Consider the following 23,572-nt stretch of genomic DNA (forward strand, 5'->3'; position numbering starts at 1 on the left):
TAAATAAGACAACATTGGAAATTATAGACGTTGAGGGAATAAGTGAATTATACTGGTAGAATCAAATAAGCAGATTGTCCATTATGAGTAACAAACTTGGAGGATAGGGATGGAGCAAAGCAGAGTCCATATTGCTCCTCATTTTTCACGCAAGATAGAAAGTTGTTGAAAACAAAGAGACAAAGTCAGTAGGGAAATTTAAAAAAATGGTTTAAAAAGAAGGAAGATGGTGATTGTTTTGACAAAGAGGAAACAGTGAAAAATAATCCACAGGATTCAGAAATCAACGACAAAAAAATTAAGAGAAAAAAAGGAGTAAAAGCCCTCACTACTGAATTTTTTTTCACAGAAGTGAAAGGTGTGAAAATTGAGACAAGAGGTGGTCATGATAAACAACCTTTTGACTTCTGTCTCACAGATCCACCCCAAAGCACCTCAGCAGGGAAACCCCCCACCATACGGCACGAACATATTGCCAGTTGTCCCAACCATTCCACCAATTCATTTGATTTTTCTGTCATTGACAATGGATGTAAAAGTATCTTTAACCATGAGGTATATTGATGAAGACAATTCCAGTGTGAATTCGCTGATAACAGTAGATGAAGTTTGCAACAGTTCAGCTCCAATAATGAACAGGAGAGAGGACATATCATTCTGTGCTCCTCCGTTGACGCCGAGAACCATAAATGAGGTTTCTCCGATAGTGCCATCATTGAGCACAACTCTGCACAGAGCTAGAGACATTACAAATGGTACAAAATCAGATGTAAAAGTAGATGAATGGAAAGGAGTGATCACTAATATGGAAAGTGGACATAAGGTCAAATTTTTAGGGGTATCAAACGGTTTGGAAATAGAAAATTCATGCTTATAACTAACAAGCATTCTTTTGTTTGAGCTTAAGGATGAGGACAGAAAACAAATTAGCAAAATTGTACTTTGAGGAGCGCAGTCAAACAAAAATAAAGACAGTCATGAGCGTTCCACTAATCCTTGGAAATGATGACAAATACCAATATAAACTCTAGAAATTAGGGAAAGTTCAAATTTTGATTGGCAAACTCCCCTCTATTGAGGAAGGTGCAATGATTTCGTATATACAACTCAAACAATTGACTGCTGGCTATGAATTGGCCTTAGGGACGTCAGGGCAATTCTAAATTTACCTCCTTGGAGATTGACAGAAATTGGAGGGGCTGTTTTCAGAGGGGTGGATGAAAGATTAGATTCTTCTCAACCATTCACAGGAATTGTTCGGGACAGGATGTTAAAGTCACTGATGGAAAATTTTCTTCCACCCCAAACCGGATATAAATCCTTGTCTTTTGAATGGGATGAAAAACAAAAGGCCCACCTCTTGGTTTTCGCAATGCTAGAATACATTTGCGAATCACCCTGGAGAACGACCAATGCGAGCAACTGCATCTGCTTTGATCTTTAGAGCTGCAATAATGACCGTGCTGCCAAAAGAGTAAGGTTAAGACTAAAATACAAGATCAGCCCGGTAGTTGTACTGCTAACTGGGAACAATGGAAGGAATTGGTGTTGCATTTTATGAGGTGACATGTTACTAAAATTACTACAGATAATACAACCCTAACCCTAACCCTCTCAAACTTCAATTGGGAGCCACGCAGAGAGAAGGATGCTAAAAAGAGTATTAAAATTCAAATGGCTCAGGTTATTCAACCTTTAGCACCCACTCCCAAAGCCAATGCTAATTTTACAATCCAAAATCACAGGGGCAGAGGGAGAGGAGGTAATGCGCCAGAGAGACACACACCAAAAAGTATGCAGCCCGAGACCTGGAAAGGACTCAATGCTACAAGTGTCGCCAATATGGACATATCAGTTACAGCAGCAAATTAACATATTTCTGGTCAGGCATACTGTCGGGTCCACGATGAACATTCAACAAGGTCGAACACAAGTAAGCACACCAAGACAGATGACTGAGATTTTATACGCTTCTGCAGAAGGAGCGCACGGAGAGAGAACAGACAGAGTTACCGTATTTTCACGACTATAAGGCGCACATAAGTCTTAAATTTTATCCAAAATAGACAGGGCGCCTTATAATCCAGTGCGCTTTATATATGGACCAATAATAAAATTGTTATCACGATAAAATAAAATGAATTAGTCGATTGGGTACACCGACTCTGCTATTTTCCCGTAGACAAAGTACTGCGCAGTGACTGCTGGGATATGTAGTAGTTCTTGATCAATACACCCAATGGATTGTGGCCTGTATACATCGACATCAATACAGCTCGACGAAGCATGGAAAGCACCGTTGGAAAAGTTACGCTAGCTACCAGCTTGCTACTATTTGCGAATGGATTGTGGCCTGTATACATCAACACAGCATGACGAAGCATGGAAAGCACCGTTGGAAAAGTTACACTAGCTACCAGTTAGCTACTATTTGCGAATGGATTGTGGCCTGTATACATCGACATCAACACAGCATGACGAAGCATGGAAAGCACCGTTGGAAAAGTTACGCTAGCTACCAGCTAGCTACTATTTGCGAATGGATTGTGGCCGCCTGGACGAACGTATAAAACTCAGCGTTTTCAATGACTAATTTGGACAATTGTTCAATTCGGACACAGAAAATTAGGACTTTGATGGATTTGTGGGTGATGATGACGTGAGTAAGTTGTAAAATGGCTAAGTAAAGTACAACCGAACTCAGTTTTGCTTCGGTTGCCTTTTTAAAAACGTGTTTTTAGCGTGTGGGTGTAGCGTGCAAGAACTATATATCCCACCAGTCACTGCGCACCGGAAACCGTAAAAATAGTCTGGGGCTGCTTTCGGTAGCCAGCGCTATTGCGGTTAGATATTCATATATAATATATAATATATATGCCTCTAAAAAACGGTGCGTTCTTTGTGTGTTTAAAATACAGAAATAACACTGCGGCTAAAAATACGATGCGCCATGTAGTCGTGAAAATACGGTACTCTGCGTAAGACGCCGGTCAATCTTCGACTGTTTCCGCTCTCCAATCTCCGACTCCCCTTTGTGCATCAGCAATTTTATTAGGGCAAGATTGCGTGACATACAAAATCTCTATGACAAAGATGCAGGGCTGTGACACGGATGAAGGCTGTGACACGGATGAAGGCTGTGACACGTATTGAAGGCTATGACACGTAGGGCTGTGACACGGATGAAGGCTGTGACACGCATTGAAGGCTATGACACGGATGAAGGCTGTGACACATATTGAAACATTCTTTTTGTTCACTCAAGATTATTTCACACATACTCATCGATAATCCTTGCAAATGCTCAAAGCTTGAGTTTACACACTTAAAGGTAAGAGAAATTCAATCACTGGTCTATTAGGATTCGACAGCCGTTTCTGGGCACCATAATGTCAACTCTCTACGATGGATGGTTTGGACAAAATAGCATGAGAATGTTAACATAAAACATCCACCTAACCAGAAATTACACTTTATGTATTCTATGCTACCCAAAACCCTTTTTCCCCCTGCCGTGACGGAAAGACTCGGTGAGACACGATGGTGCTGGATGCGCTGATCCAATACAGTTGTGAAGCAGGACGTGTTTCCATGTCATTTAAAAACGTCATGTTCGGAAGAATTTCCGCCAGCGAGTTTTGTTATGAATTATTTGCTACTAAAATTGTGTACCAAAGTGATAGCCACTAATTTGATCATTGTATCTGGGCAAAAAGATTAGTCAGAATAACAAGAATATCGCCTTTTCTTGAGCCAATAAAGAGAACTGGTCATGGAAGCTTCAATAACGTCTTGCCTATATTTTTGTTAACACTTGTTTCACCAGATCTCTCAGAACAAAGAAAAGAACATCCCACAAACAGAACAAAGAAAAGAACATCCCACAAACAGAACAAAGAAAAGAACATCCCAGTTTCCAGGTGCACACACCCATCTATAAATCACGATTTATACGGATTATAGAATAAAGCGTGATTTATGGATGGGTGAACTCCCTGGTGGAAAATCTTCCGAAAATGACGTGGAAAGGAGTCCAATGTTACGTAAATTCAGGACAGCTACAGCAAAATCAAGGAGTCCCATATCAGGAGCGTTGCACAGAATGACAATGGGGGGCAACAAGTAACTGGACTATACCATTAGAGGGGCCCCACGGAAGAGGTGTCGTCCACATCAGAATCATTGGTTGAAATGTTAGTCAATGGTGAAAGACATTCTACCTGCACGCCGCTTCCAACACCTCCTTGAAAAAAGGCCATCTCCGTGGTGGGAATGACTGGCCAACCCGTCTCAGTTGCCTTTTCAGATCCTGTGACCGTGGAGCTTGGATTACAGACATTTAAGCATGAGTTTCTCATGCAAAAGACTTGTCTTGCCAACTTGTTGGGCAGAGACATCCTGTCGAACTGTAACATCTCTGTTTTGTGCACGCCCGAAGGATTACAAATAATCTTGATGGATTGATGTTTTCAAATGGACAAGAAAGCAAATCATCTTTTGTCCAAATGGAACTTTCTCTAGTTATGTCGATGGCTGTCATCTACTGGGGAATAATTGACACTAGTCTTGCTGATGAGACAAGCATTCTTCACACCTTCGCAAAGTGGAGAGGCTGGGCCACGGGTCGCCAATAAATAATTGGTAGAAAATTATTGCAGTATATTTCCATAAATATAATAAATATAAATAAATATATTTTCAATGGGGCGGCCCGGTGGCGTAAGTGGTTAGCGCGTCAGCCTCACAGCTCTGGGGATCTGGTTTCTAATCCAGGTCGGTTCACCTGTGTGGAGTTGGCATGTTCTCCCCAGGCCTGCGTGGGTTTCCTCTGGGTACTATGGTTTCCTCCCACACTCCAAAAGCATGCATGGTAGGCAGATTGGACACTCTAATTTGCACCTAGGTAAGAGTGCGAGCGTGAAGGGTTGTTCGTCTCCTTGTGCCATGTGATTCAGGGTGTCCCCTGCCTTTGGGATAGGCTCCAGCAACCCTAAATGAGGATGAAGCCGTTCAGAAAATGAGATGAGATATTTTCAATTGGGCTTTCACAATGTAAATATTTATGAACCAAAATTATTTAGAATAATTTTCCTCTGCCATTTTTTGTAGCGTGTGAGAAATTTGCAAATGATGCGCACAAAAAACCCGCCTGCACGCGCATTGCTCGCATTTCTCCATCTACTCAAGGTCAAATGCTGTGTGCGCTGTGCACAGTGCATGCACGTGCGCACACGCCAGTATTGCATGTGCATGCGTAATCCATGTGATCACAATTATTGGTCGGGACACTTAGAGCTAGTTGATTGGCTCATGTATTTCCCCACATTGACTGCACGCTTTGAGCTGCGCACCACTAATTGCGAACGTTATTTAGTACTCAACATTGACTCAATATGTACAAGAAGAAAGAAGCGCTGGTAATGCCGAAAGTGATTAACACTGCCCAGAGGATTGTCGGCTGCTCTCTGCCCTCACTGGAAGACATTGCCAGCCCTCGTTACCTCAGCAGAGCCAGGAACATCATAGGGGACCCTTACCACCCTGGTCACAATCTGTTCCAGCTGCTGCCCTCTGGCAGACGCTATAGGTCCCACAAAGTACGGACAAATAGGCTTAAGGACAGTTTTTTCCCCACATCCATCAGAACTCTAAATTTGCGGTAACACAACACACATTCCCTTCTGAGGTAATATGAAAAGATGTTTGGGTGGTGATCTGCCTCATACTAGCTGACTGAAGGTAAGTGAAAGACAGTGAGAGGTAAGTGACCTGTATCCATAACAGCAGAATGCCAAATTACAAGTCCGTAACTATCACTTATTTAAGTCTTTTGCCGAGTAAACGCAGCTTATGGAGAAGCACCACCAATTTCGTCATACGCAGTTTCTGGGTGTGATGACAAGTAGGCTTTTTGTTGTTGATGATGACGACAGGGCCTATGTCCGATTATTATTATTATTATTATTATTATTATTATTATTATTATGTAAGACTCCATTTTGGGATTGCGGGTTCGTCTCTAGTATCATATCATCCTTGGGTTGTTCCCCAGTTTTCTATTTTTTTTTAATATAAATTTACAACCGCGAACCCCAAAAACACAATTTTCTTCTTGATTTTGGATGGGAACTGCGGGGTTGTAGTCCCAGGGGTCATTAAAATTTAATTTTTGGGGTTTAAATCTATTTTTCCTATTAAAAAATAATAAAAAAATGTCTCACACTAAGCTGTGAAGAATATGACATATTTTACAGCTGCAATATATAATTTTCACCCAATTGTTGAAAGATATTTTGATTAATTCCTTACAGTGGCGTAAATTAGATAACTTTAATCATCCCGTATTAGATTAGATAATTTATTCATCCCTTATTAACCATTGAGTAATGTCCACTGAAATTGATCTGTTTTGTCTGCGTTCTATTAAAATATCTTTCAGAATAAATAAAAGAACACAAACACTGCTTAAATGCAATATAATTAACCCTATTATGTTACAGCCAGACAGTTGTGTTAAATACTTTAGGCCACCACGCCGAGTTAATATCTTGTTTGTGCTGCCAAACGCGAAAGGTTTTGTATTTTTGCACTCCTTGCCTACTAGTACGGCCAACTCTATCCACAAACACATTTACTACGCTTTCGTCAATCACAAAAGAGATATCAGTCAGAATTTTCTGCCGGTCTTTTAATTTTTAATGGTTTAATAGCGAAGGTACTCTGTTAGCAGTAGCTCAACCTGACGAGATGGCCCAAATATTGATATGGGCAAGGCATTAGACACGATTTTAAGTTTTTGATTTGTCAGTTTTGAGACTTCTTTCAAGATCTTCCGGAGCTTCAACATCCTCTCGCGTTGTACAATTTGTGATGCCCTGTTATTTACGTTCTCAGAGCGCAACGCTTAATAGGACCGAGTAGTCGTCATTACTTTTTTGTTTACTTCCGGTAAAGAGTTCTGCGTGCATGTACCGCCATTTTGAAAACAAGCTCTCCACCGTCTCGGTGTAGCCTGCTTTCGTTCCGATTAAAATCTGTAAAACTGCGTTAGCGATCAAATTTCCAAATAATGGCTGACCAAAATGGACAGCTAACAAACCCGCAAAGTAGCAATTCACCGCAACCCCCTGCACGTTGTGCTAACTCCCCCGCTACCGCCACTGTCACCCAACAAATACCGACCAACAAAGACAGTCCTGCGGGACCGGCTGAACAATTACCGGCAGCAGAAGGATCAGCGGCCGAAAGTGGAGAAGATCCGGTACAAATGACGCTGGATATTTCAAGTATCAGAAAGCCAGGCGAGAAGATATTCACACAACGCTCCCGTCTTTTTGTTGCCAATCTGCCAGTGGACATAGCCGAGGAGGATTTTGTCAAATTGTTCGCTAAATATGGAAATACAAATGACGTCTGCATTAACAGAGAACGAGGATTTGGCTCAATTCGTTTGGTATGTATTAAAAACATTAATGCATACTGCGGTCAAGCCAGCGAACGTTTGTGTTTTCGTGGTCAGATGAGCGGACGCTGAAAATTGCCTCTCCTCCTGCGTAATCCAAACATTACGGTAAATCCATTCAAACAGACGAGTTGACCAACGTGTTCTCGTAGCCCCTTTAAACCCTCAAAAATACTCTCAACAGTCCAAGAAACCGCAGCATAATTGAAAAATGAAAAAAAGTCGTCCGATAAAAAACACATTCCAAACGCATACCTGTCAACCCCGGCCAATTGCTCCCCTTATAAATGATTGCACTTGCCGTTATTTTGCGATGATAAACCTTACAAACACAACACGACACCCAATTACACAATGGAACACAGACAATGTAGAATAAAATCAAAGATAACTGTGTAAACCAGGTATAATTCTTTCCCCACAAAATTTACTGTTACTTATTATAAGTAGCAGTGCAGGATTTTGCAGACTTATTAATCTGTTCTAAAGATGGTTTTACTCCGTAACAGAAACTGTCACGATTTAGTTTTATTTGCAACAAAGATGTCAGTATCAGCTACCATTGTCTTCCTATACTATGTATGTATTTTCCTCACGTGGCTGAAAACTGGTCTACAATAGTACCTCGACATACGAGGAATTTGAGATACGAGTAAAATTCCGAGCAAATGTTTACCTTGAGATACGAGACAAATTTTGAGATACGAGCATTTGAGACAGCCAGTTCGCGATGGCACGGGAGGCTGCTTTATGATTTCACCGCAGTCTCTCTCGCTGCATCTCCCTCGTGCAAAGATATCTACGAGCACTGGGTGGAGTGTTGCATTTTTTCAGTGTTTTTGGGTTAGTCAGTAAAGAATTAAGGGAAACACAATGGGTACAAAGCAAGCCGGTGCAATGAAGTGTAGTGCGAAGGCGTAATGATGACAATCGATATTAAGCACGAAATACAGTGGTACCTTGAGATACGAGCTTAATTCGTTCCGGCACTGAGCTCTTATGTCGATTTACTCGTAATTCAAATGAACGTTTCCCATAGGAATGAACTAAATACAAATTAATTAGTTCCAACCCTCTGAAAAAACACCAAAAACAGGATATTGGATTGGAAAAACATTTTTATTTGTTGTAATTTGCCATCTATTATCAAAGCAACAAATAACTAGTGGTTTAATAGCACTAAAATGTGTTTAATATTATTAAAATTAGACGGATTTCGCAGAGGGGAGAGAGATGGACAGAGAGAGTGGGGAGGAAAGGGGGGGGCTTTTTGCACGGCAATGCGCTGATAGAATAATAAAAAGTGCAGACACTCAAAAATAAGTTTAATCGAACCTAACACTAAACTTAATTCTAATTTAGCTTGACATTGTGATACGTTTCTTCTCCAGGTTAGCTCTTTTTGCCCCGCCTCCACACTGACTTTCAGTCAATATCGAGGGTTATTTGATTTTGTATTTCCTTCAAAATATTCCCAAAATGATGCACACAAATGTCCTCACAATATGATAACGCACGACCACTTGCCAACAAGAAGTAGTATATACGCCATTCGCGTTGACTAATGGGGAATAAAACACTGAAAAAATGCAACGCTCCGCCCAGTGCTCGCAGAGACATTACACGAGGGAGTTGCGACCACAGAGGCATTACACGAGGGAGTAGTGGGGAGAGAGACCGTGCCCATGATGATCTTATAAGCATCCTCTCGAGTCCGCTGTCTGCTCGTATATCAAAAATTTTCTCGTATCTCAAGATAAATATCTGCTCAAAATTTTACTTGTATCTCAAATTGCTCGTATGTCGGGCACTTGTATGTCGAGGTACCACTGTGTGTGTATAAGCCGCCCCCTGATTCCCAATTTTCACCATCATATTCATGGTTTTAATAGGCAAATCTGTTACTTTGAAGGGAAAATCTTATGAAAAATCATCACAAGTGGTATTTCTGAGATACTGTATAAATCAAAAGCATATTATTAGGGTCAATATCATATGTTAATATGCCTGTCTTTGTAAATGCAAAATATCAAATTATTTAATTTGAAAAAATAAATAAGTCTCTCTTGACCTGATGCTTTCTAATTACAGAAATTACAATTTTCTTACCAAAGTTTGAGATGTTGTGTTAGCCATTTTGCTTCTAATGTCGAAATATCTCAATTCTTTTGATGGATCATATTACTCCAATAGTTGTCACTTTCCAACGGAAAAAAAATCAAAGTGGAATTTTGTTTAATTTCAAATCAAGGGTACTCGCGTCTAGCCAGTCAGAGCACGTTTAACTAGGTTTAGACGGCAGCGCCCTAGGTAAGATGGCTACCCCGGGACGTAGGTGAGATGGCTGTGCCCCGAGCAAGCAGTGACGAGAACGAGTTTTTGACGTTTTATGCAAGATACGTACATGTTTCTTCTTGAATTTCATTCATGGATGTTAAAATAACATTTGTTTAGCGTTTTATTGGTTTATCTTTTCTCATTTTTTAAATAAATGACCGTATCGGGGCAGTCGCTTGCGTCATAACGTCACAGCACCATTTTGTCGTGACATCATCGGGCCATGGCGGCGTCAACTTGCAGTTTCATGAATGTCGTGTTTTTATGCGCATATAAGTCGTAGACTCGATTCAGTCATCATTTTTTTGTCCGACAAAAGTGGCTTATATGCGAATAAATACGGTAAGTCGGCTCTTGAGTCGCCCTAAGGTGAACAAAAGAAAACAGTACCTCCACTCTAACTGTTTTCATCTGTGAAGTTCCTGGTTACAAAGCTCTTCCAGTCGTCTCAGAAATTGTAATATTCAACGATTTGATGGCAAATTTAAGGGTATGGGTTATACGCGAAAGCGGCTTGTATGTGAGAAAATACGGTACTGTACATAGAGGCAGTCTTAAATATGTTTAAGTGTAGTTGGGATTTTTCAAGCCAGTTATTTACGCACATCATTGCCTCTGTGAGCTCGCTCCGATGCAGCCTGTTTTTTGTCTTTTGCGTGGACCTACAGAACGGAGTTCTATATTTATCTGTTTTATAAAGTTCTTATAAAGGAATTTTAATTCAATTTTTCCCGAAATTTAATCTGTGAAATTGCATGTTTTTGAGTATATGAGTAGTTAGGGAGATGTTCAACTAGGATTTTCCCATCTTGGCTAGACATTATGAAAAAAACCTGATTTTCATTAAAACAAAAATGGGACTTGCAACCTTGACAAATTACACATGTAGCATTCTTAAGTGTACTTTCCTAGAAATGTAGTTCTTGAAACTGCATAATTGTGTGTATGTGAGTGATAGATCTGAAAAACAACTTAAGAAGCAGGTTAAGAAAGAGTGAGACCAATTTAAAGGAAATAAGTTTATTACCGGACTGCAGAAATGGGGAGAGCTCAAACAGCGTGATCGCTCACAGTCTGTTGTCCTTGCAGCTCTCACTGAATGACCAGTGAGTGAGTCTTATATACAGGCAAAACTGACAGTTGTCAGCAGGACTTTGAACAGATATGTTTCAGTTATTTGCAGGGCAAAAAGTAATTGATCAGTGTCGGACAGTTGAGTATTTGTGCTGACATGTCAACTCAATCACAAGACTAAGATTGATTCATCAGTCAGACTGGTGAGTGTTTATGCTGACATGTCAACCATTCACAATTTGTATGAGAACAATGCTTTTATACTCACAAAAACTGATATAATCTTACAGTGAGTAAGTTGTCTGTGAGGTCTACTAATGGGATTGACTCACCTTGGCTGGAATTTATGAAACAATCTCTACTTAAAGTACCACAAAAATGGTACCCACAATCTTGAAAAGTCCATGTACCATTTTTAAGGCCATTTTTTCGAGAAATTTAATCTGTGAAATTGCATGTTTTACCACAAAAATAGGACTTGCCACCTTGAGAAAGTACGCATGTAGCATTTTTAAGTCCATATCTCTTGAAATTTAACATGTGAAACGGGATAATTTTGAGTATGTGAGTAGTCAGGGAGTTGTACTGCTAGGATTGACTTTGCCTGGAAATTATGAAAAAATCCTGTATTTTACAGTACCACAAAAATGAGAACTGCAATCTTGACAATGTCCGCATGTAGCAATTTTAATTCAATTTTTATTGAAATTTAACCTGTGAAATTGCACAATTTTGAGTATTTCAGGTGTCAGTGAGATCTGCTACTGCGATTGAACAACCTTGGCTGGAAATTGTGAAAAATATTTATTTTCATCCATTCATTCTCAGAACTGCTTTATTCTCACAAGTGTCGCAGGGGGTGTTGGAGCCTATCCAAGCTGACTTTTGGAGACAAGGCAGGGGACACCCTGAATCAGTGGCCAGTCGATCGCAGGGCACGAGGAGACGGAACACCATCCACGCTCACACTTGTACCTAGGGGCAATTTAGAGTGTCCAGCTATATGCTGCTGTTTCTTTGACTGTTGAGAGTATTTTTAAGGGGTTTAAAAGCGCTACAAGTACACGGAAGTCAACTGCTTAACCATTTGTCTGTTTTGAAATGATTTAAAAATAATTAAAAGAATATTTGGGCAGCCCGGTGGGGGAATGGTTAGTGGGTTGGCCTCACAGTTCTGAGGTCGAGGGTTCGATTCCAGGTGGGTCCTCATTGTGTAGAATTTGCATGTTCTCTGTGTACTCAAGTTTCTTCCCACATCCCAAAAATATGCTTGGCACGCTGGTTTAACACTCTAAATTGCCCATAAGTATCAGTGAACCTGAATGGATGTCCTTCTCTTTGTGCCCTGCGATTGGCTGGCCACCGCTTAAGAGTGTACCCTGCCTCGTGCCCGTAATTGCCTTGGATGGCTCACCTCGTCTTCTCCGAACAAGCCTTCTTCCAGATGCCCCAAACAATTGGAAAGGGGATTCATCAGAGAACATTACTTTACCCCAGTCCTCAGCAGTCTAGTCCTTGTAACTTCTGCAGATTAACAGTCTGTCCCTGATGTTTTTTGCTGGAGAGAAGTGGCTTCTTTGCTGCCGTCCTTGACACCAGGCCTTCCTCCAAAAGTTTTGTCTCACCAAGCGTGCAGATGCACTCACATCTGCCTGCTGCCGTTTCTGAGCAAGCTGAAACAATGTCTCTTCCAACCATCCAGGTTCAATTTGGTGATGAAGGATGTCTTTTCTAGCATGATAAAGCTCCTTTCCATAAAGCAGAGGTCATATCAAAATAGCTTAAACATGAAGATTTTGGGCCCTTGGCCAAGAAACTCCAGATCTTAATCCGATTGAGAACTTTTGGTCAATCCTCAAGAGGCGGGTGGACAAACAAAATCTGACAAACTTCAAGCATTGTTTATGAGAAAATGGACAGTCATCAGTCAGGATTTGGTTCAGAAGTTTTACCAGCACGAAAAATGTCCAACAAGAGAGGATAAATCTCTGGATCGTGTTTACTCGAACCATACCATGCTCACACTTTGGACAGTCAGATCATGTCTCTTTCTTCTTGGCCTTAGCTTACACTCCCGTGAGCTGACAATCAAAGCCACAAAGGCAAACCATTATTACAGGGCCGGACGGCGCCCCTTCTCGACTCAAAGACTGCTTTGAACAGACAGTGGGAAACTTCACCATGAGGACCTGGTCACATTCACAGACACAGTACTGTCTTACATCAAGTACTGCATGGCTAAAGTCACTGTGGAGAAGACCATCCAGGTGTACCCAAACCGGAAAGGGTGGATGACCAGCCAGGTCTGATCACCACTCCGGGCCCGGAATGCAGCCTTCAGATCCGGCGACAGGGCACTCTACAGTGCAGCTCACGCCAACCTGAGGAGAGGCATCAAGGCTGCCAAACAGACTACAAGGGGAAGATAGAAGGACAACTTGACAACCCCCGGATGATCTGGCAGAGTGTATGGAACCTCACAGACTACAAGGGCCGAGCTGCGACTCCTGTGGACTCAGATGCGGCACTGGCAGAGGACCTAAACAACTTTTTGCCCATTTTGAGTCCCAAGCACACCACCCAGTCACACCACCTCAACCTCCAGTACATGCAAACCAAGCTTGGGAAAAAGCTTCACCCCACTCACTGTGGAGGTATTGGATGTGATACGTGTACTCCGTCCAGTCAACCCCAGGAAGGCCTCAGGACCGGATGGAATACCAGGCAAAGTACTAAAGGTCTGTGCTGACCAACTAGCACCAGTCTTCACAGACATTTTCAAACTTCCCCTCGAACCAGCCTCCGCCCCAGCCTGTCTAAAATCATCCACCATCATCCCAGTACCCAAAAAGTCACCCACTAACAATCTGGGTGACTATCACCAGTTGGTCTCACACCAATCATCACTAAGTGCTTTGAAAATTTGGTACTGAAACACCTCAAAGCCTGTCTTCCCCTCATTCACGAACCGCAACAATTTGCATATCGGCCGAATAGATCCACCGAAGATGCAATAATCACCGCCCTCCAAGCTGCACTAAGCCAAAATGAGAAAAGAGGGGGCGATGTCAGAATTATTTTCATCGACTACAGTTCAGCCTTTAACACCATAACAACAGACATTCTTATCCCTAAGTTGGCCAACCTGGGGCTCCCACCCTCAACATGCTCCTGGATTAAGGACTTTCTGGTTTACCAACCCCAGCACGTGAAGCTGGGTCACCACCTCTCATCCGCCCGAACGCTCAACACTGGCTCGCCCCAAGGCTGTGTGCTGAGTCGACTACTTTACTTGCTCTACACACACAACTGCAGACCCACGCACCCTGAGAACATCATACTGAAATTTGCGGACGATACTACGGTGGTGGGGATGATCACAGATGGGAATGAGACAGCCTACAGTAATGAGGTCCTTAGACTGAGCGAGTGATGCCCTCTTAACTAATTGGCGCTGAACGACTCCAAAACCAGAGAACGCATCATGGACCTCCGACGGAACAAGGCTCCTCTGTCCTCCCTGTATATCAATGGCAAATGTGTGGAGCGAGTGGAGACTTTCAAATTCCTAGGAATCCACATCTCTGCTTCTCTCACCTGGGCAGCAAACACCCAGCACTCGTAAAGAAGGTGCAGCAGAGGCTGCATTTCCTGAGAGTACTAAAGGAGCAACTAAACACCAACCTGCTGGTGACCTTTTAGTGGTCTATCATTGAGATCATGCTGACCTACGCTGTTTCAGTGTGGCACTCAAGCTGCACAGAAGCCGACAGGAAAAGACTGCAGAGGGTGATGAACACACCCCAAAAGATCTTCAACTTCTTCCTGCCTACCCACTCCAGCATTGAGAAATCCCAGTGCCTTAGAAAGGAAGAGAATCAAGACTATAATGTTTTAATATGTGACTATATTCTCTAATTAAAAATAAATTTAAATACTTTAAGTACTGTACTCAATGAAAATAGTCCCTCTCCGCTTGATTTAAATAATAAAAAAACGGTTATTGGATCTTAAGTCCAAGTCCTCTTCGTCAGATTTGAGAGGGATTTTTCATGTACAAATATTGCTGCTGCTGTTGTCTTGACACTGCCAAGACGATTGCCAAATTCAATGGCTCCATCATCTGTCAATGTTGTCATCAGTCTCGTTCTGAGTGGCCCCATGTAGTGTATTGATATCCTATCGTCATGCCAGCTTCACGGCCGTATTTACGGCGTAAATCCATCATAATGCTGGTTAATATTTTTATTCCTCGGAGTCGGGGTCTCTTCTTGTGGTCACACAATAATTTGCAGTTCCGCACTTTGGAAAATTCAGAGCATCGGCCGGTGAACAACGGTGTGCACCGGTTACCAAGCGAAAGCGGCAGCGTTTCGGTGAGAAAAACGGTTGCTGCAATGTGCAGCACGGCAACCTGGGTGAAGAGACGAGCTGCTACATATCGGACCTCTTCACCTCACGAGAATTTATTTATATTTATTCTCCGCATACAGATCACAACATGCGTGCATCTCCAGGATCTCCAAATCCCGGTGCTTTAGAAGGGAAGAGAGCATCATAAAAGACAATACACATCCCAGCTTCCACCACTTCAACCTGCTGCGCTCTGGAAGGTGCTATAGAGCCATAACACCCAAGACAAACAGACTCAAGCAGAGTTTCTTCCCAAGAGCTGTTACCATGCTCAACTCGAGTTCTGCACCTAGGACCTAATCTAGACTTCCTAGCCACTTTAGTCACTTTGTACCACTTACCCATGTTGACTTCTACTTATACTACTTATTTATTATGTCGACAACTTATCTATTACTACTTATTGATTACAGTGGTACCTCGAGATACGAGCTTAATTCGTTCCAGGATTGAGCTCGTATGTCGATTTTCTCGCAACTCAAACGAACGTTTCCCATTGAAATGAACTAAAAACAAAATAATTCGTTCCAACCCTCTGAAAAAACACCAAAAACAGGATATTGGATTGGAAAAAATGTTTTATTTGTTCTAATTCACCATCTATTAACAAAGTATCAAATAACTAGTGGTTTAATAGTATACTAAAATGTGTTTAATAGAACTAAAATTAGACGGATTTCGCGGAGGGTAGAGAGAGAGGGACAGTGGGGCGGTGGTGAGGGGGAGACTTTTTGCACGGCAAGGCTTGTAAGATTACATAAACAAATTTAAATGAACTTGGATTATGATGCAGACACACTCAAAAATAAGTTTAATCTAACTTTACACTGAACTTAATTCTAATTTTGTTTTACATTTTTACACCTTTCTTCTCCCGGCCGTGTTGGCTCTGTTTGCCCCGCCCCCACCCTGAGTTTCAGATGCAGCCTATCGATGGTAGTTTGCTTTTGTATTCCCTTCAAAATATTCCGAAAATTATGCACACAAATGTCCTCGCAATACGATAACGCACTTGCCAACGAGTAGTATATATAACTCGTATTAACGATCGCCTCGCCATTTGCAATGACTAACGGGGAAAAAACACTGAAAAAAATGCAACACTCCGCCCAGTGCTCGCAGAGACATTACAAGAGGGAGTTGTGACCAGAGATACATTACACCAGGGAGTTGCGGGGAGAGAGACAGTGCCCATGATGTTCTTATGAGCAGCCTCTCGCGTTCGCTGTTTGCTCGTAGATCAAAATTTGTCTCGTATGTCGGGCCACTCGTATGTCAAGGTACCACTGTATTTATTCATCATTACTATATATAGATTATCTGTGTTTGTTTGTTTGTTGTTGAGTCCATAGACTCAGCGAATCAACTTGGCGCTGAACGTCTTCAAAACTATGGAACGCCTCCTGGACTGAAGACGGAACAAGGCTGCTCCGCTCTGCTGATCTCACTTGGACTACTTATTTATTCATTTCTTATTTATTGATTATTTATTTGTCTGATTGTTTGTTGTTATTTCTGCACTGCGTGCTGAAAGCTTTAAATCTCTTTATCCTTGTATAACACCATTCAGCCAGTCCTACTGAGAGGGAAACTGGAAGAGGCTGGAGTAAGGAACCACCTAGCCGCATGGATCATCGACTTCCTCACGGACAGACCACAATATGTGAGACTCCAGGATTGTACGTCTGATGTGGTAGCTTGCATCACGGGGGCCCCACAAGGCACAGTGCCCTCCCCACTCCTCTTCTCCCTCTATACATCGGACATCAAACATAATACAGACACCTGCCACCTCCAGAAGTTCTCTGACGACACCGCTATTGTTGGACGAGTGACGGACGGGAACGACCTGGAGTACAGGGGAGTCATCACAGCCTTTGTTGACTGGTGTAGGCAAAACCACCTCTACATCAACACCAGTAAGACAAAGGAAATGGTCATCGATTTTCGGAGGAATCCTCAACAGACCACTCAGGTGAACATCCAGGGTACAGACATTGAAATCGTGGAGAATTTTAAGTACCTGGGTGTTCACCTCAACAACAAACTAGATTGGTACACAAACATAGATGCCCTGTACAAAAGGGGCCAGAGCCGCCTGATCAGGAGGGCCAGCTCTGTTCTGGGCTGTCCTCTGGACTCTGTGGAGGAAGTGGGAGAGCGGAGAATGCTGACCAGGATGATGTCCATCATGGACAGCACCTCCCACCCCCTGCATGAGTCTGTGGAGTCCCTCCGAAGCTCCTTTAGCAATAGACTGCGGCACCCTCATTGCAGAAAGGAGCGCTTCCACAGATCCTTCCTCCCATCAGCTGTCAGGCTCTTTAACAAAAAAATGGCTGAGTGTTAAGACCTACCGTATGCATGCATGTACATTTATGTGTATGTATGTATATATGTGTAAGCAACACGCTTATTTATTTATATATTTATTTATTAACTTACTTATTACCTATCTATTTATGTCTAAAATGCCTTTCCTATTCCTGCATCCTCACCCTCTTGCTACTGTGACAACGAAATTTCCCGAATACGGGATGAATAAAGTTATCCAATCCAATCCAATAATGACAATCAAAGCATTCAATTCAATTCAAGTTAATCGACAGCATGCCAGGGAGAGTTACAGAGGTCTTGAAAAAGAAGGGACAACACCAACTATTGACCCATTGCATGTAATTCCCAATAAAAGCTTTTGATAATTCTGAAATGTTTGTAATTGTGTCATTTTACCATAGAAACATCTGGCAAACACTTAAAAACCTGAAGGAACAGACTTTGTGAAAATGTAATATTTGTGTCATTTTCAAAACTGTTAGCCATGACTGTACATTACAACTTATGGACATTGGTTATTTTTGGTTTCCATCTTTCAGGAGACCCGAACACTAGCGGAGATTGCCAAAGCTGAGCTCGATGGGAAGATTTTGAATAACCGACCAATCACGATCCGCCTTGGTGCACATGGTGCCGCCCTTACTGTCCGCAACCTTTTGCCTGTTGTTACAAATGAGCTTTTGGAGCAGGTAGCCAACCATGTCACTATAGATGTTTTTATTTATTATATTTGTTGTGGAGTTGTGGTCATGTGCAATTAATCCTTTGTGCTTCCAGGCCTTTTCCCAATTTGGCTTAGTTGAACGGTGTATCGTCCTGACGGATGACAGGGGCCGGCCTACCGGCAAAGGCTTTGTGGAGTTCGCCAACAAAGCAGCCGCGCGTAAGGCTTTGGAATGTTGCACAGAAGGCGCGCTCCTGCTAACCGCGTATGATTTTTGTCTGAAAATGACACACACTACACAGTATTCAAAGCAAATCACATGCACTATGGAGAAAAAAAATCAAGTGATGAAAAATGATTTCCATATCATTTAAACAGTCTATCCTTCATAGATTATAGATTCAGACCACACAATTGAATTAGTTTTAAGGATTCTGTTGATTGGGGGCGGTGTAATTTTCAAATACAGTTGTGGTCAAAAGTTTACATACACTTGTGAAGAACATAATGTCATGGCTCTCTTGAGTTTCCAGTTATTTCTACAACTCTGATTTTTCTCTGATAGAGTGATTGGAACAGATACTTCTTTGTCACAAAAACATTTATGAAGTTTGGTTCTTTTATGACTTTATTATGGGTGAACAGAAAAAAGTGATCAAATATGCTGGGTCAAAAATATACCATATTAGCAGCGCTAATATTTGGGCCATGTCCCTTGGCCATTTTCACTTCACTTAGGTGCTTTTGGTAGCCATCCACAAGCTTCTGGTTGAATCTTTGTCCACTCCTCTTGACAGAATTGGTGCAGTTCAGTTAAATTTGATGGCTTTCTGAGGTGGACTTGTTTCTTCAGCATTGTCCACAAGTTCTCAATGGGGTTTAAGTCAGGACTTTGGGAAGGCCATTCGAAAACCTTAATTCTAGCCTGACTTAGCCATTCCATTACCACTTTTGATGTGTGTTTGGGGTCATTGTCCTGTTGGAACACCCAACTGCCCCCAACACCCAATCTTCGGGCTGATGACCTTAGGTTATCTTGAAGAATTTGAAGGTAATCCTCCTTCTTCATTATCCTATTTACTCTCTGTAAAGCACCAGTTCCATTGGCAGTAAAACAGCCCCACAGAATAATACTACCACCATCGTGCTTGACGATAGGCATGGTGTACTTGGGGTTAAAGGCCTCACCTTTTCTCCTCCAAATATATTGCTGGGCATTGTGGCCAAACAGCTCGATTTTTGTTTCGTCTGACCACAGAACTTTCCTCCAGAATGTCTTATCTTTGTCCATGTGATCAGCAGCAAACTTCAGTCGAGCCTTAAGGTGCCGCTTTTGGAGCAAGGGCTTCCTTCTTGCACGGCAGCCTCTCAGTCCATGGAGATGCAAAACACGCTTGACTGTGGACACTGACACCTGTGTTTCAGCAGCTTCTAATTCTTGGCAGATCTGCTTTTTGGTGATTCCCGGTTGAATCTTCACCCTCCTGACCAATTTTCTCTCAGCAGCAGGTTATAGCTTGCGTTTTCTTCCTAATCGTGGCAGTGACAAAACAGTGCCATGCACTTTATTCTTACAAACAATTGTTTGCACTGTTGCTCTTGCAAGTTACTTTCCTGACTTGTTCAAGTTATTGAACTTGAATTAAGCGATTACCATCATAGGCGCCGTTCAAAGCGGCTGCTAGTTGCAGTGGCTCCCTAAACCCTCACTCGTATTCTGTGTTTTTAGGGCTTTTTTAGAGCTTTTTTATCCTTTATTTTTACATTTTATTGTCTCTTAAGATTTTACTTGTTACTTTGCTTTATATATTATATTCCAAACTTTAATGTTTTAAAACTTTGATGTTGGTCTTTGATCTACTAGTTTAGTTTATCTTTGCGAATTCTGGACATTATATTTTTGACCCACTCAGCCATGCCTCCGCTGTTTTACACAAAGGATCAGCTGTTAGCGCTACGCAACACCTGGATTCCCCTGGACCTGGACCTGGACCTCCCCGCGGAGTTAAAGAGGAAGAGAAGAGGATGCAGAGCTAGACGAAAATGTCAGGAGAGAAAGCGACGCTTCAGACCCAGCATTCCATCTATTATTATGGGGAACGTAAGATCTCTCCCCAATAAGATGGAAGAGCTAACGGCGCTTACCAAACAAAAACGACAATATCAGAAAATCTGCATTATGTGCTTCACGGAGACCTGGCTGAATGAACTAATTCCGGACTCTCTCGTCTCCTTGGATGGATTTTAGCTGGTGAGGGCGGACAGAGATGCTGAGGAGAGCGGTAGGAAGAATGGTGTGGGACTAGCTGTTTTTATTAATAGTAGATGGTGCAGCCCCTGGCATATTACTGTGAAGGAGCAACTCTGCACTCGAGATATCGAGCTAGTAGCTGTTAGCATCAGGCCGTTTTACATCCGCCGGGAGTTCTCGCACGTTATCGTAATAACTGCGTATATACGTCCCTCGGCCGATGCTGCTTCACGCCACTGTGTCCCGGCTGCAAACGTCACACCCCCAGTCTCTCCTTATCTCTGGTGATTTTAACCATGCTCCCTTGGCTTCTACTCTCCCCACCTTCACTCAGTATGTGAAGTGCCACACCAGGGAACAAAAAACTCTGGACCTGCTGTATGCCAACACAAAGGAGGCATACAGCTCAGTCCCCCTCCCCCCACTGGGCCGCTCAGACCACAACCTGCTCCATCTGATCCCCACCTACATCCCTATGGTGAGGAAAATAAAACCTACCACGAGGATCATACAAAGATGGAGGAGCTTGAGGACCATTTCGGGCCATGGAGGGAACAGTGAGATGAGAGAGACCCAGAGTCCGGCGGCAGGGAGTGGGCCAAATAACTGAATCAATTCTTTAACAGATTCAGTCCTGCCCCCACTCCCCTGACCCCCCAGACCAGAAGCAACGCTCCCCCCTCGTTCTCCTCCTCCTCTTCCTCCCCCTCTTCCACCGGTCTCTGCATTACTGTCGATCAGGTGATAAAACAGCTAAAGAAGATCGAGGCAAGGAAGGCTACCGGTCCAGACGGCCTCAGCTCCAGACTACTGAGCGAGTGTGCGGATCAGCTTGGTAAAGTGATTCTGCATATTTTCAACCTCAGCCTCAGTCTGCAGAAGGTCCCCACCTTGTGGAAAACTTCCTGTGTGGTCCCAGTTCCTAAGACTGCGTACCCCAGGGAGCCAAACTACTTCAGGCCGGTAGCATTAACCTCTCACCTGATCAAGACATTGGAGAGAATCATCCTCAATCACCTCAGCCCCCTGATGAATGCAGAGCTGGACCCTCTGCAGTTCGCCTATCGTCCAGGTATTGGTGTGGAAGATGCTACCACCTACCTGATTCACAGGTCTCTTTCACACCTGAAGAACACGGGAAGCACGCTGAGAATTATGTTTTTTGACCTCTCCAGTGCGTTCAACACCATTCAGCCGGTCCTACTGAGAGGGAAACTGGAAGAGGCTGGAGTAAGAAACCACCTAGCCGCATGGATCATCGACTTCCTCACTGACAGACCACAATATGTGAGACTCCAGGACTAGACGTCTGATGTGGTAGCTTGCAGCACGGGGGCCCCACAAGGCACAGTGCTCTCTCCACTCCTCTTCTCCCTCTACACATCGGACTTTAAACATAATACAGACACCTGCCACCTCCAGAAGTTCTCTGACGACACCGCTATTGTTGGACGAGTGACGGACGGGAACGACCTGGAGTACAGGGGAGTCATCACAGCCTTTGTTGACTGGTGTAGGCAAAACCACCTCTACATCAACACCATTAAGACAAAGGAAATCGTCATCGATTTTCGGAGGAATCCTCAACAGACCACTCCGGTGAACATCCAGGGTACAGACATTGAAATCTTGGAGAATTTTAAGTACCTGGGTGTTCACCTCAACAACAAACTAGACTGGTCCACAAACACAGATGCCCTGTACAAAAGGGGCCAGAGCCGCCTCTACCTACTGAGGAGTCTACGGTCCTTTGGAGTGTGCAGGACACTGCTGAGGACTTTCTACGACACTGTGGTGGCATCTACAGTGTTTTATGCAGTGCTCTGTTGGGGATGCGGGAGCATGGAGAGGGACAGGAACAGGCTGAATAAGCTGGTCAGGAGGGCCAGCTCTGTTCTGGGCTGTCCTCTGGACTCTGTTGAGGAAGTGGGAGAGCGGAGAATGCTGACCAGGATGATGTCCATCATGGACAGCACCTCCCACCCCCTGCATGTGTCTGTGGAGTCCCTCCGAAGCTCCTTTAGCAATAGACTGCGGCACCCTCATTGCAGGAAGGAGCGCTTCCGTAGATCCTTCCTCCCATCAGCTGTCAGGCTCTTTAACAAAAAAATGGCTGAGTGTTAAGACCTACCATTGGATTGGATTGGATAACTTTATTCATCCCGTATTCGGGAAATTTCGTTGTTCCAGTGGCAAGAGGGTGAGGATGCAGGAATAGGAAAGGCATTTTAGACATAAATAGATAGGTAATAAGTAGGTCAAGAAATAAATACATGAATAAATATATAATTAAATAAGCGTGTTGCTTAGCACATATATACATACATACACATAAATGTACATGCATGCATACGGTAGGTCTTAACACACAGCCATTTTTTTGTTAAAGAGCCTGACAGCTGATGGGAGGAAGGATCTGCGGAAGCGCTCCTTCCTGCAATGAGGGTGCCGCAGTCTATTGCTAAAGGAGCTTCGGAGGGACTCCACAGACACATGCAGGGGGTGGGAGGTGCTGTCCATGATGGACATCATCCTGGTCAGCATCCTCCGCTCTCTCACTTCCTCCACAGAGTCCAGAGGACAGCCCAGAACAGAGCTGGCCCTCCTGACCAGCTTATTCAGCCTGTTCCTGTCCCTCTCCGTGCTCCCGCATCCCCAACAAAGCACTGCATAAAACACTGTAGATGCCACCACAGTGTCGTAGAAAGTCCTCAGCAGTGTCCTGCACACTCCAAAGGACCGTAGACTCCTCACTAGGTAGAGGCGGCTCTGGCCCCTTTTGTACAGGGCATCTGTGTTTGTGGACCAGTCTAGTTTGTTGTTGAGGTGAACACCCAGGTACTTAAAATTCTCCACGATTTCAATGTCTGTACCCTGGATGTTCACCTGAGTGGTCTGTTGAGGATTCCTCCGAAAATCGATGACCATTTCCTTTGTCTTACTGGTGTTGATGTAGAGGTGGTTTTGCCTACACCAGTCAACAAAGGCTGTGATGACTCCCCTGTACTCCAGGTCGTTCCCGTCCGTCACTCGT

At 43.2% G+C, this 23,572-nt stretch overlaps 1 protein-coding gene across 18 annotated transcripts in view; it reads left to right on the forward strand.

The window, feature by feature from the left end:
* The first annotated feature begins 6,583 nt into the window (after positions 1 to 6,583).
* Positions 6,584 to 23,572, forward strand: part of LOC144089043 (paraspeckle component 1-like) — a 44,594-nt gene continuing 27,605 nt past the window's right edge. Inside the window, exons 1-6 of one of the 18 annotated variants that reach the window (XM_077621723.1) lie at positions 7,113 to 7,261; positions 7,353 to 7,453; positions 15,367 to 16,949; positions 17,068 to 17,261; positions 18,163 to 18,312; positions 18,401 to 18,552. In XM_077621723.1, the coding sequence (XP_077477849.1) occupies positions 16,913 to 16,949; positions 17,068 to 17,261; positions 18,163 to 18,312; positions 18,401 to 18,552 (533 nt within the window). In that variant the 5' untranslated portion in view covers positions 7,113 to 7,261; positions 7,353 to 7,453; positions 15,367 to 16,912. Of the gene's footprint in view, positions 7,454 to 15,366; positions 17,008 to 17,067; positions 17,262 to 18,162; positions 18,313 to 18,400; positions 18,553 to 23,572 lie in introns of those variants that run through there. The other 17 variants (XM_077624147.1, XM_077625600.1, XM_077623339.1 and 14 more) reach the window with 17 other exon arrangements.

This window comes from Stigmatopora argus, chromosome 1 (assembly GCF_051989625.1).
Source record: "Stigmatopora argus isolate UIUO_Sarg chromosome 1, RoL_Sarg_1.0, whole genome shotgun sequence".
NCBI lineage: Eukaryota > Metazoa > Chordata > Actinopteri > Syngnathiformes > Syngnathidae > Stigmatopora > Stigmatopora argus.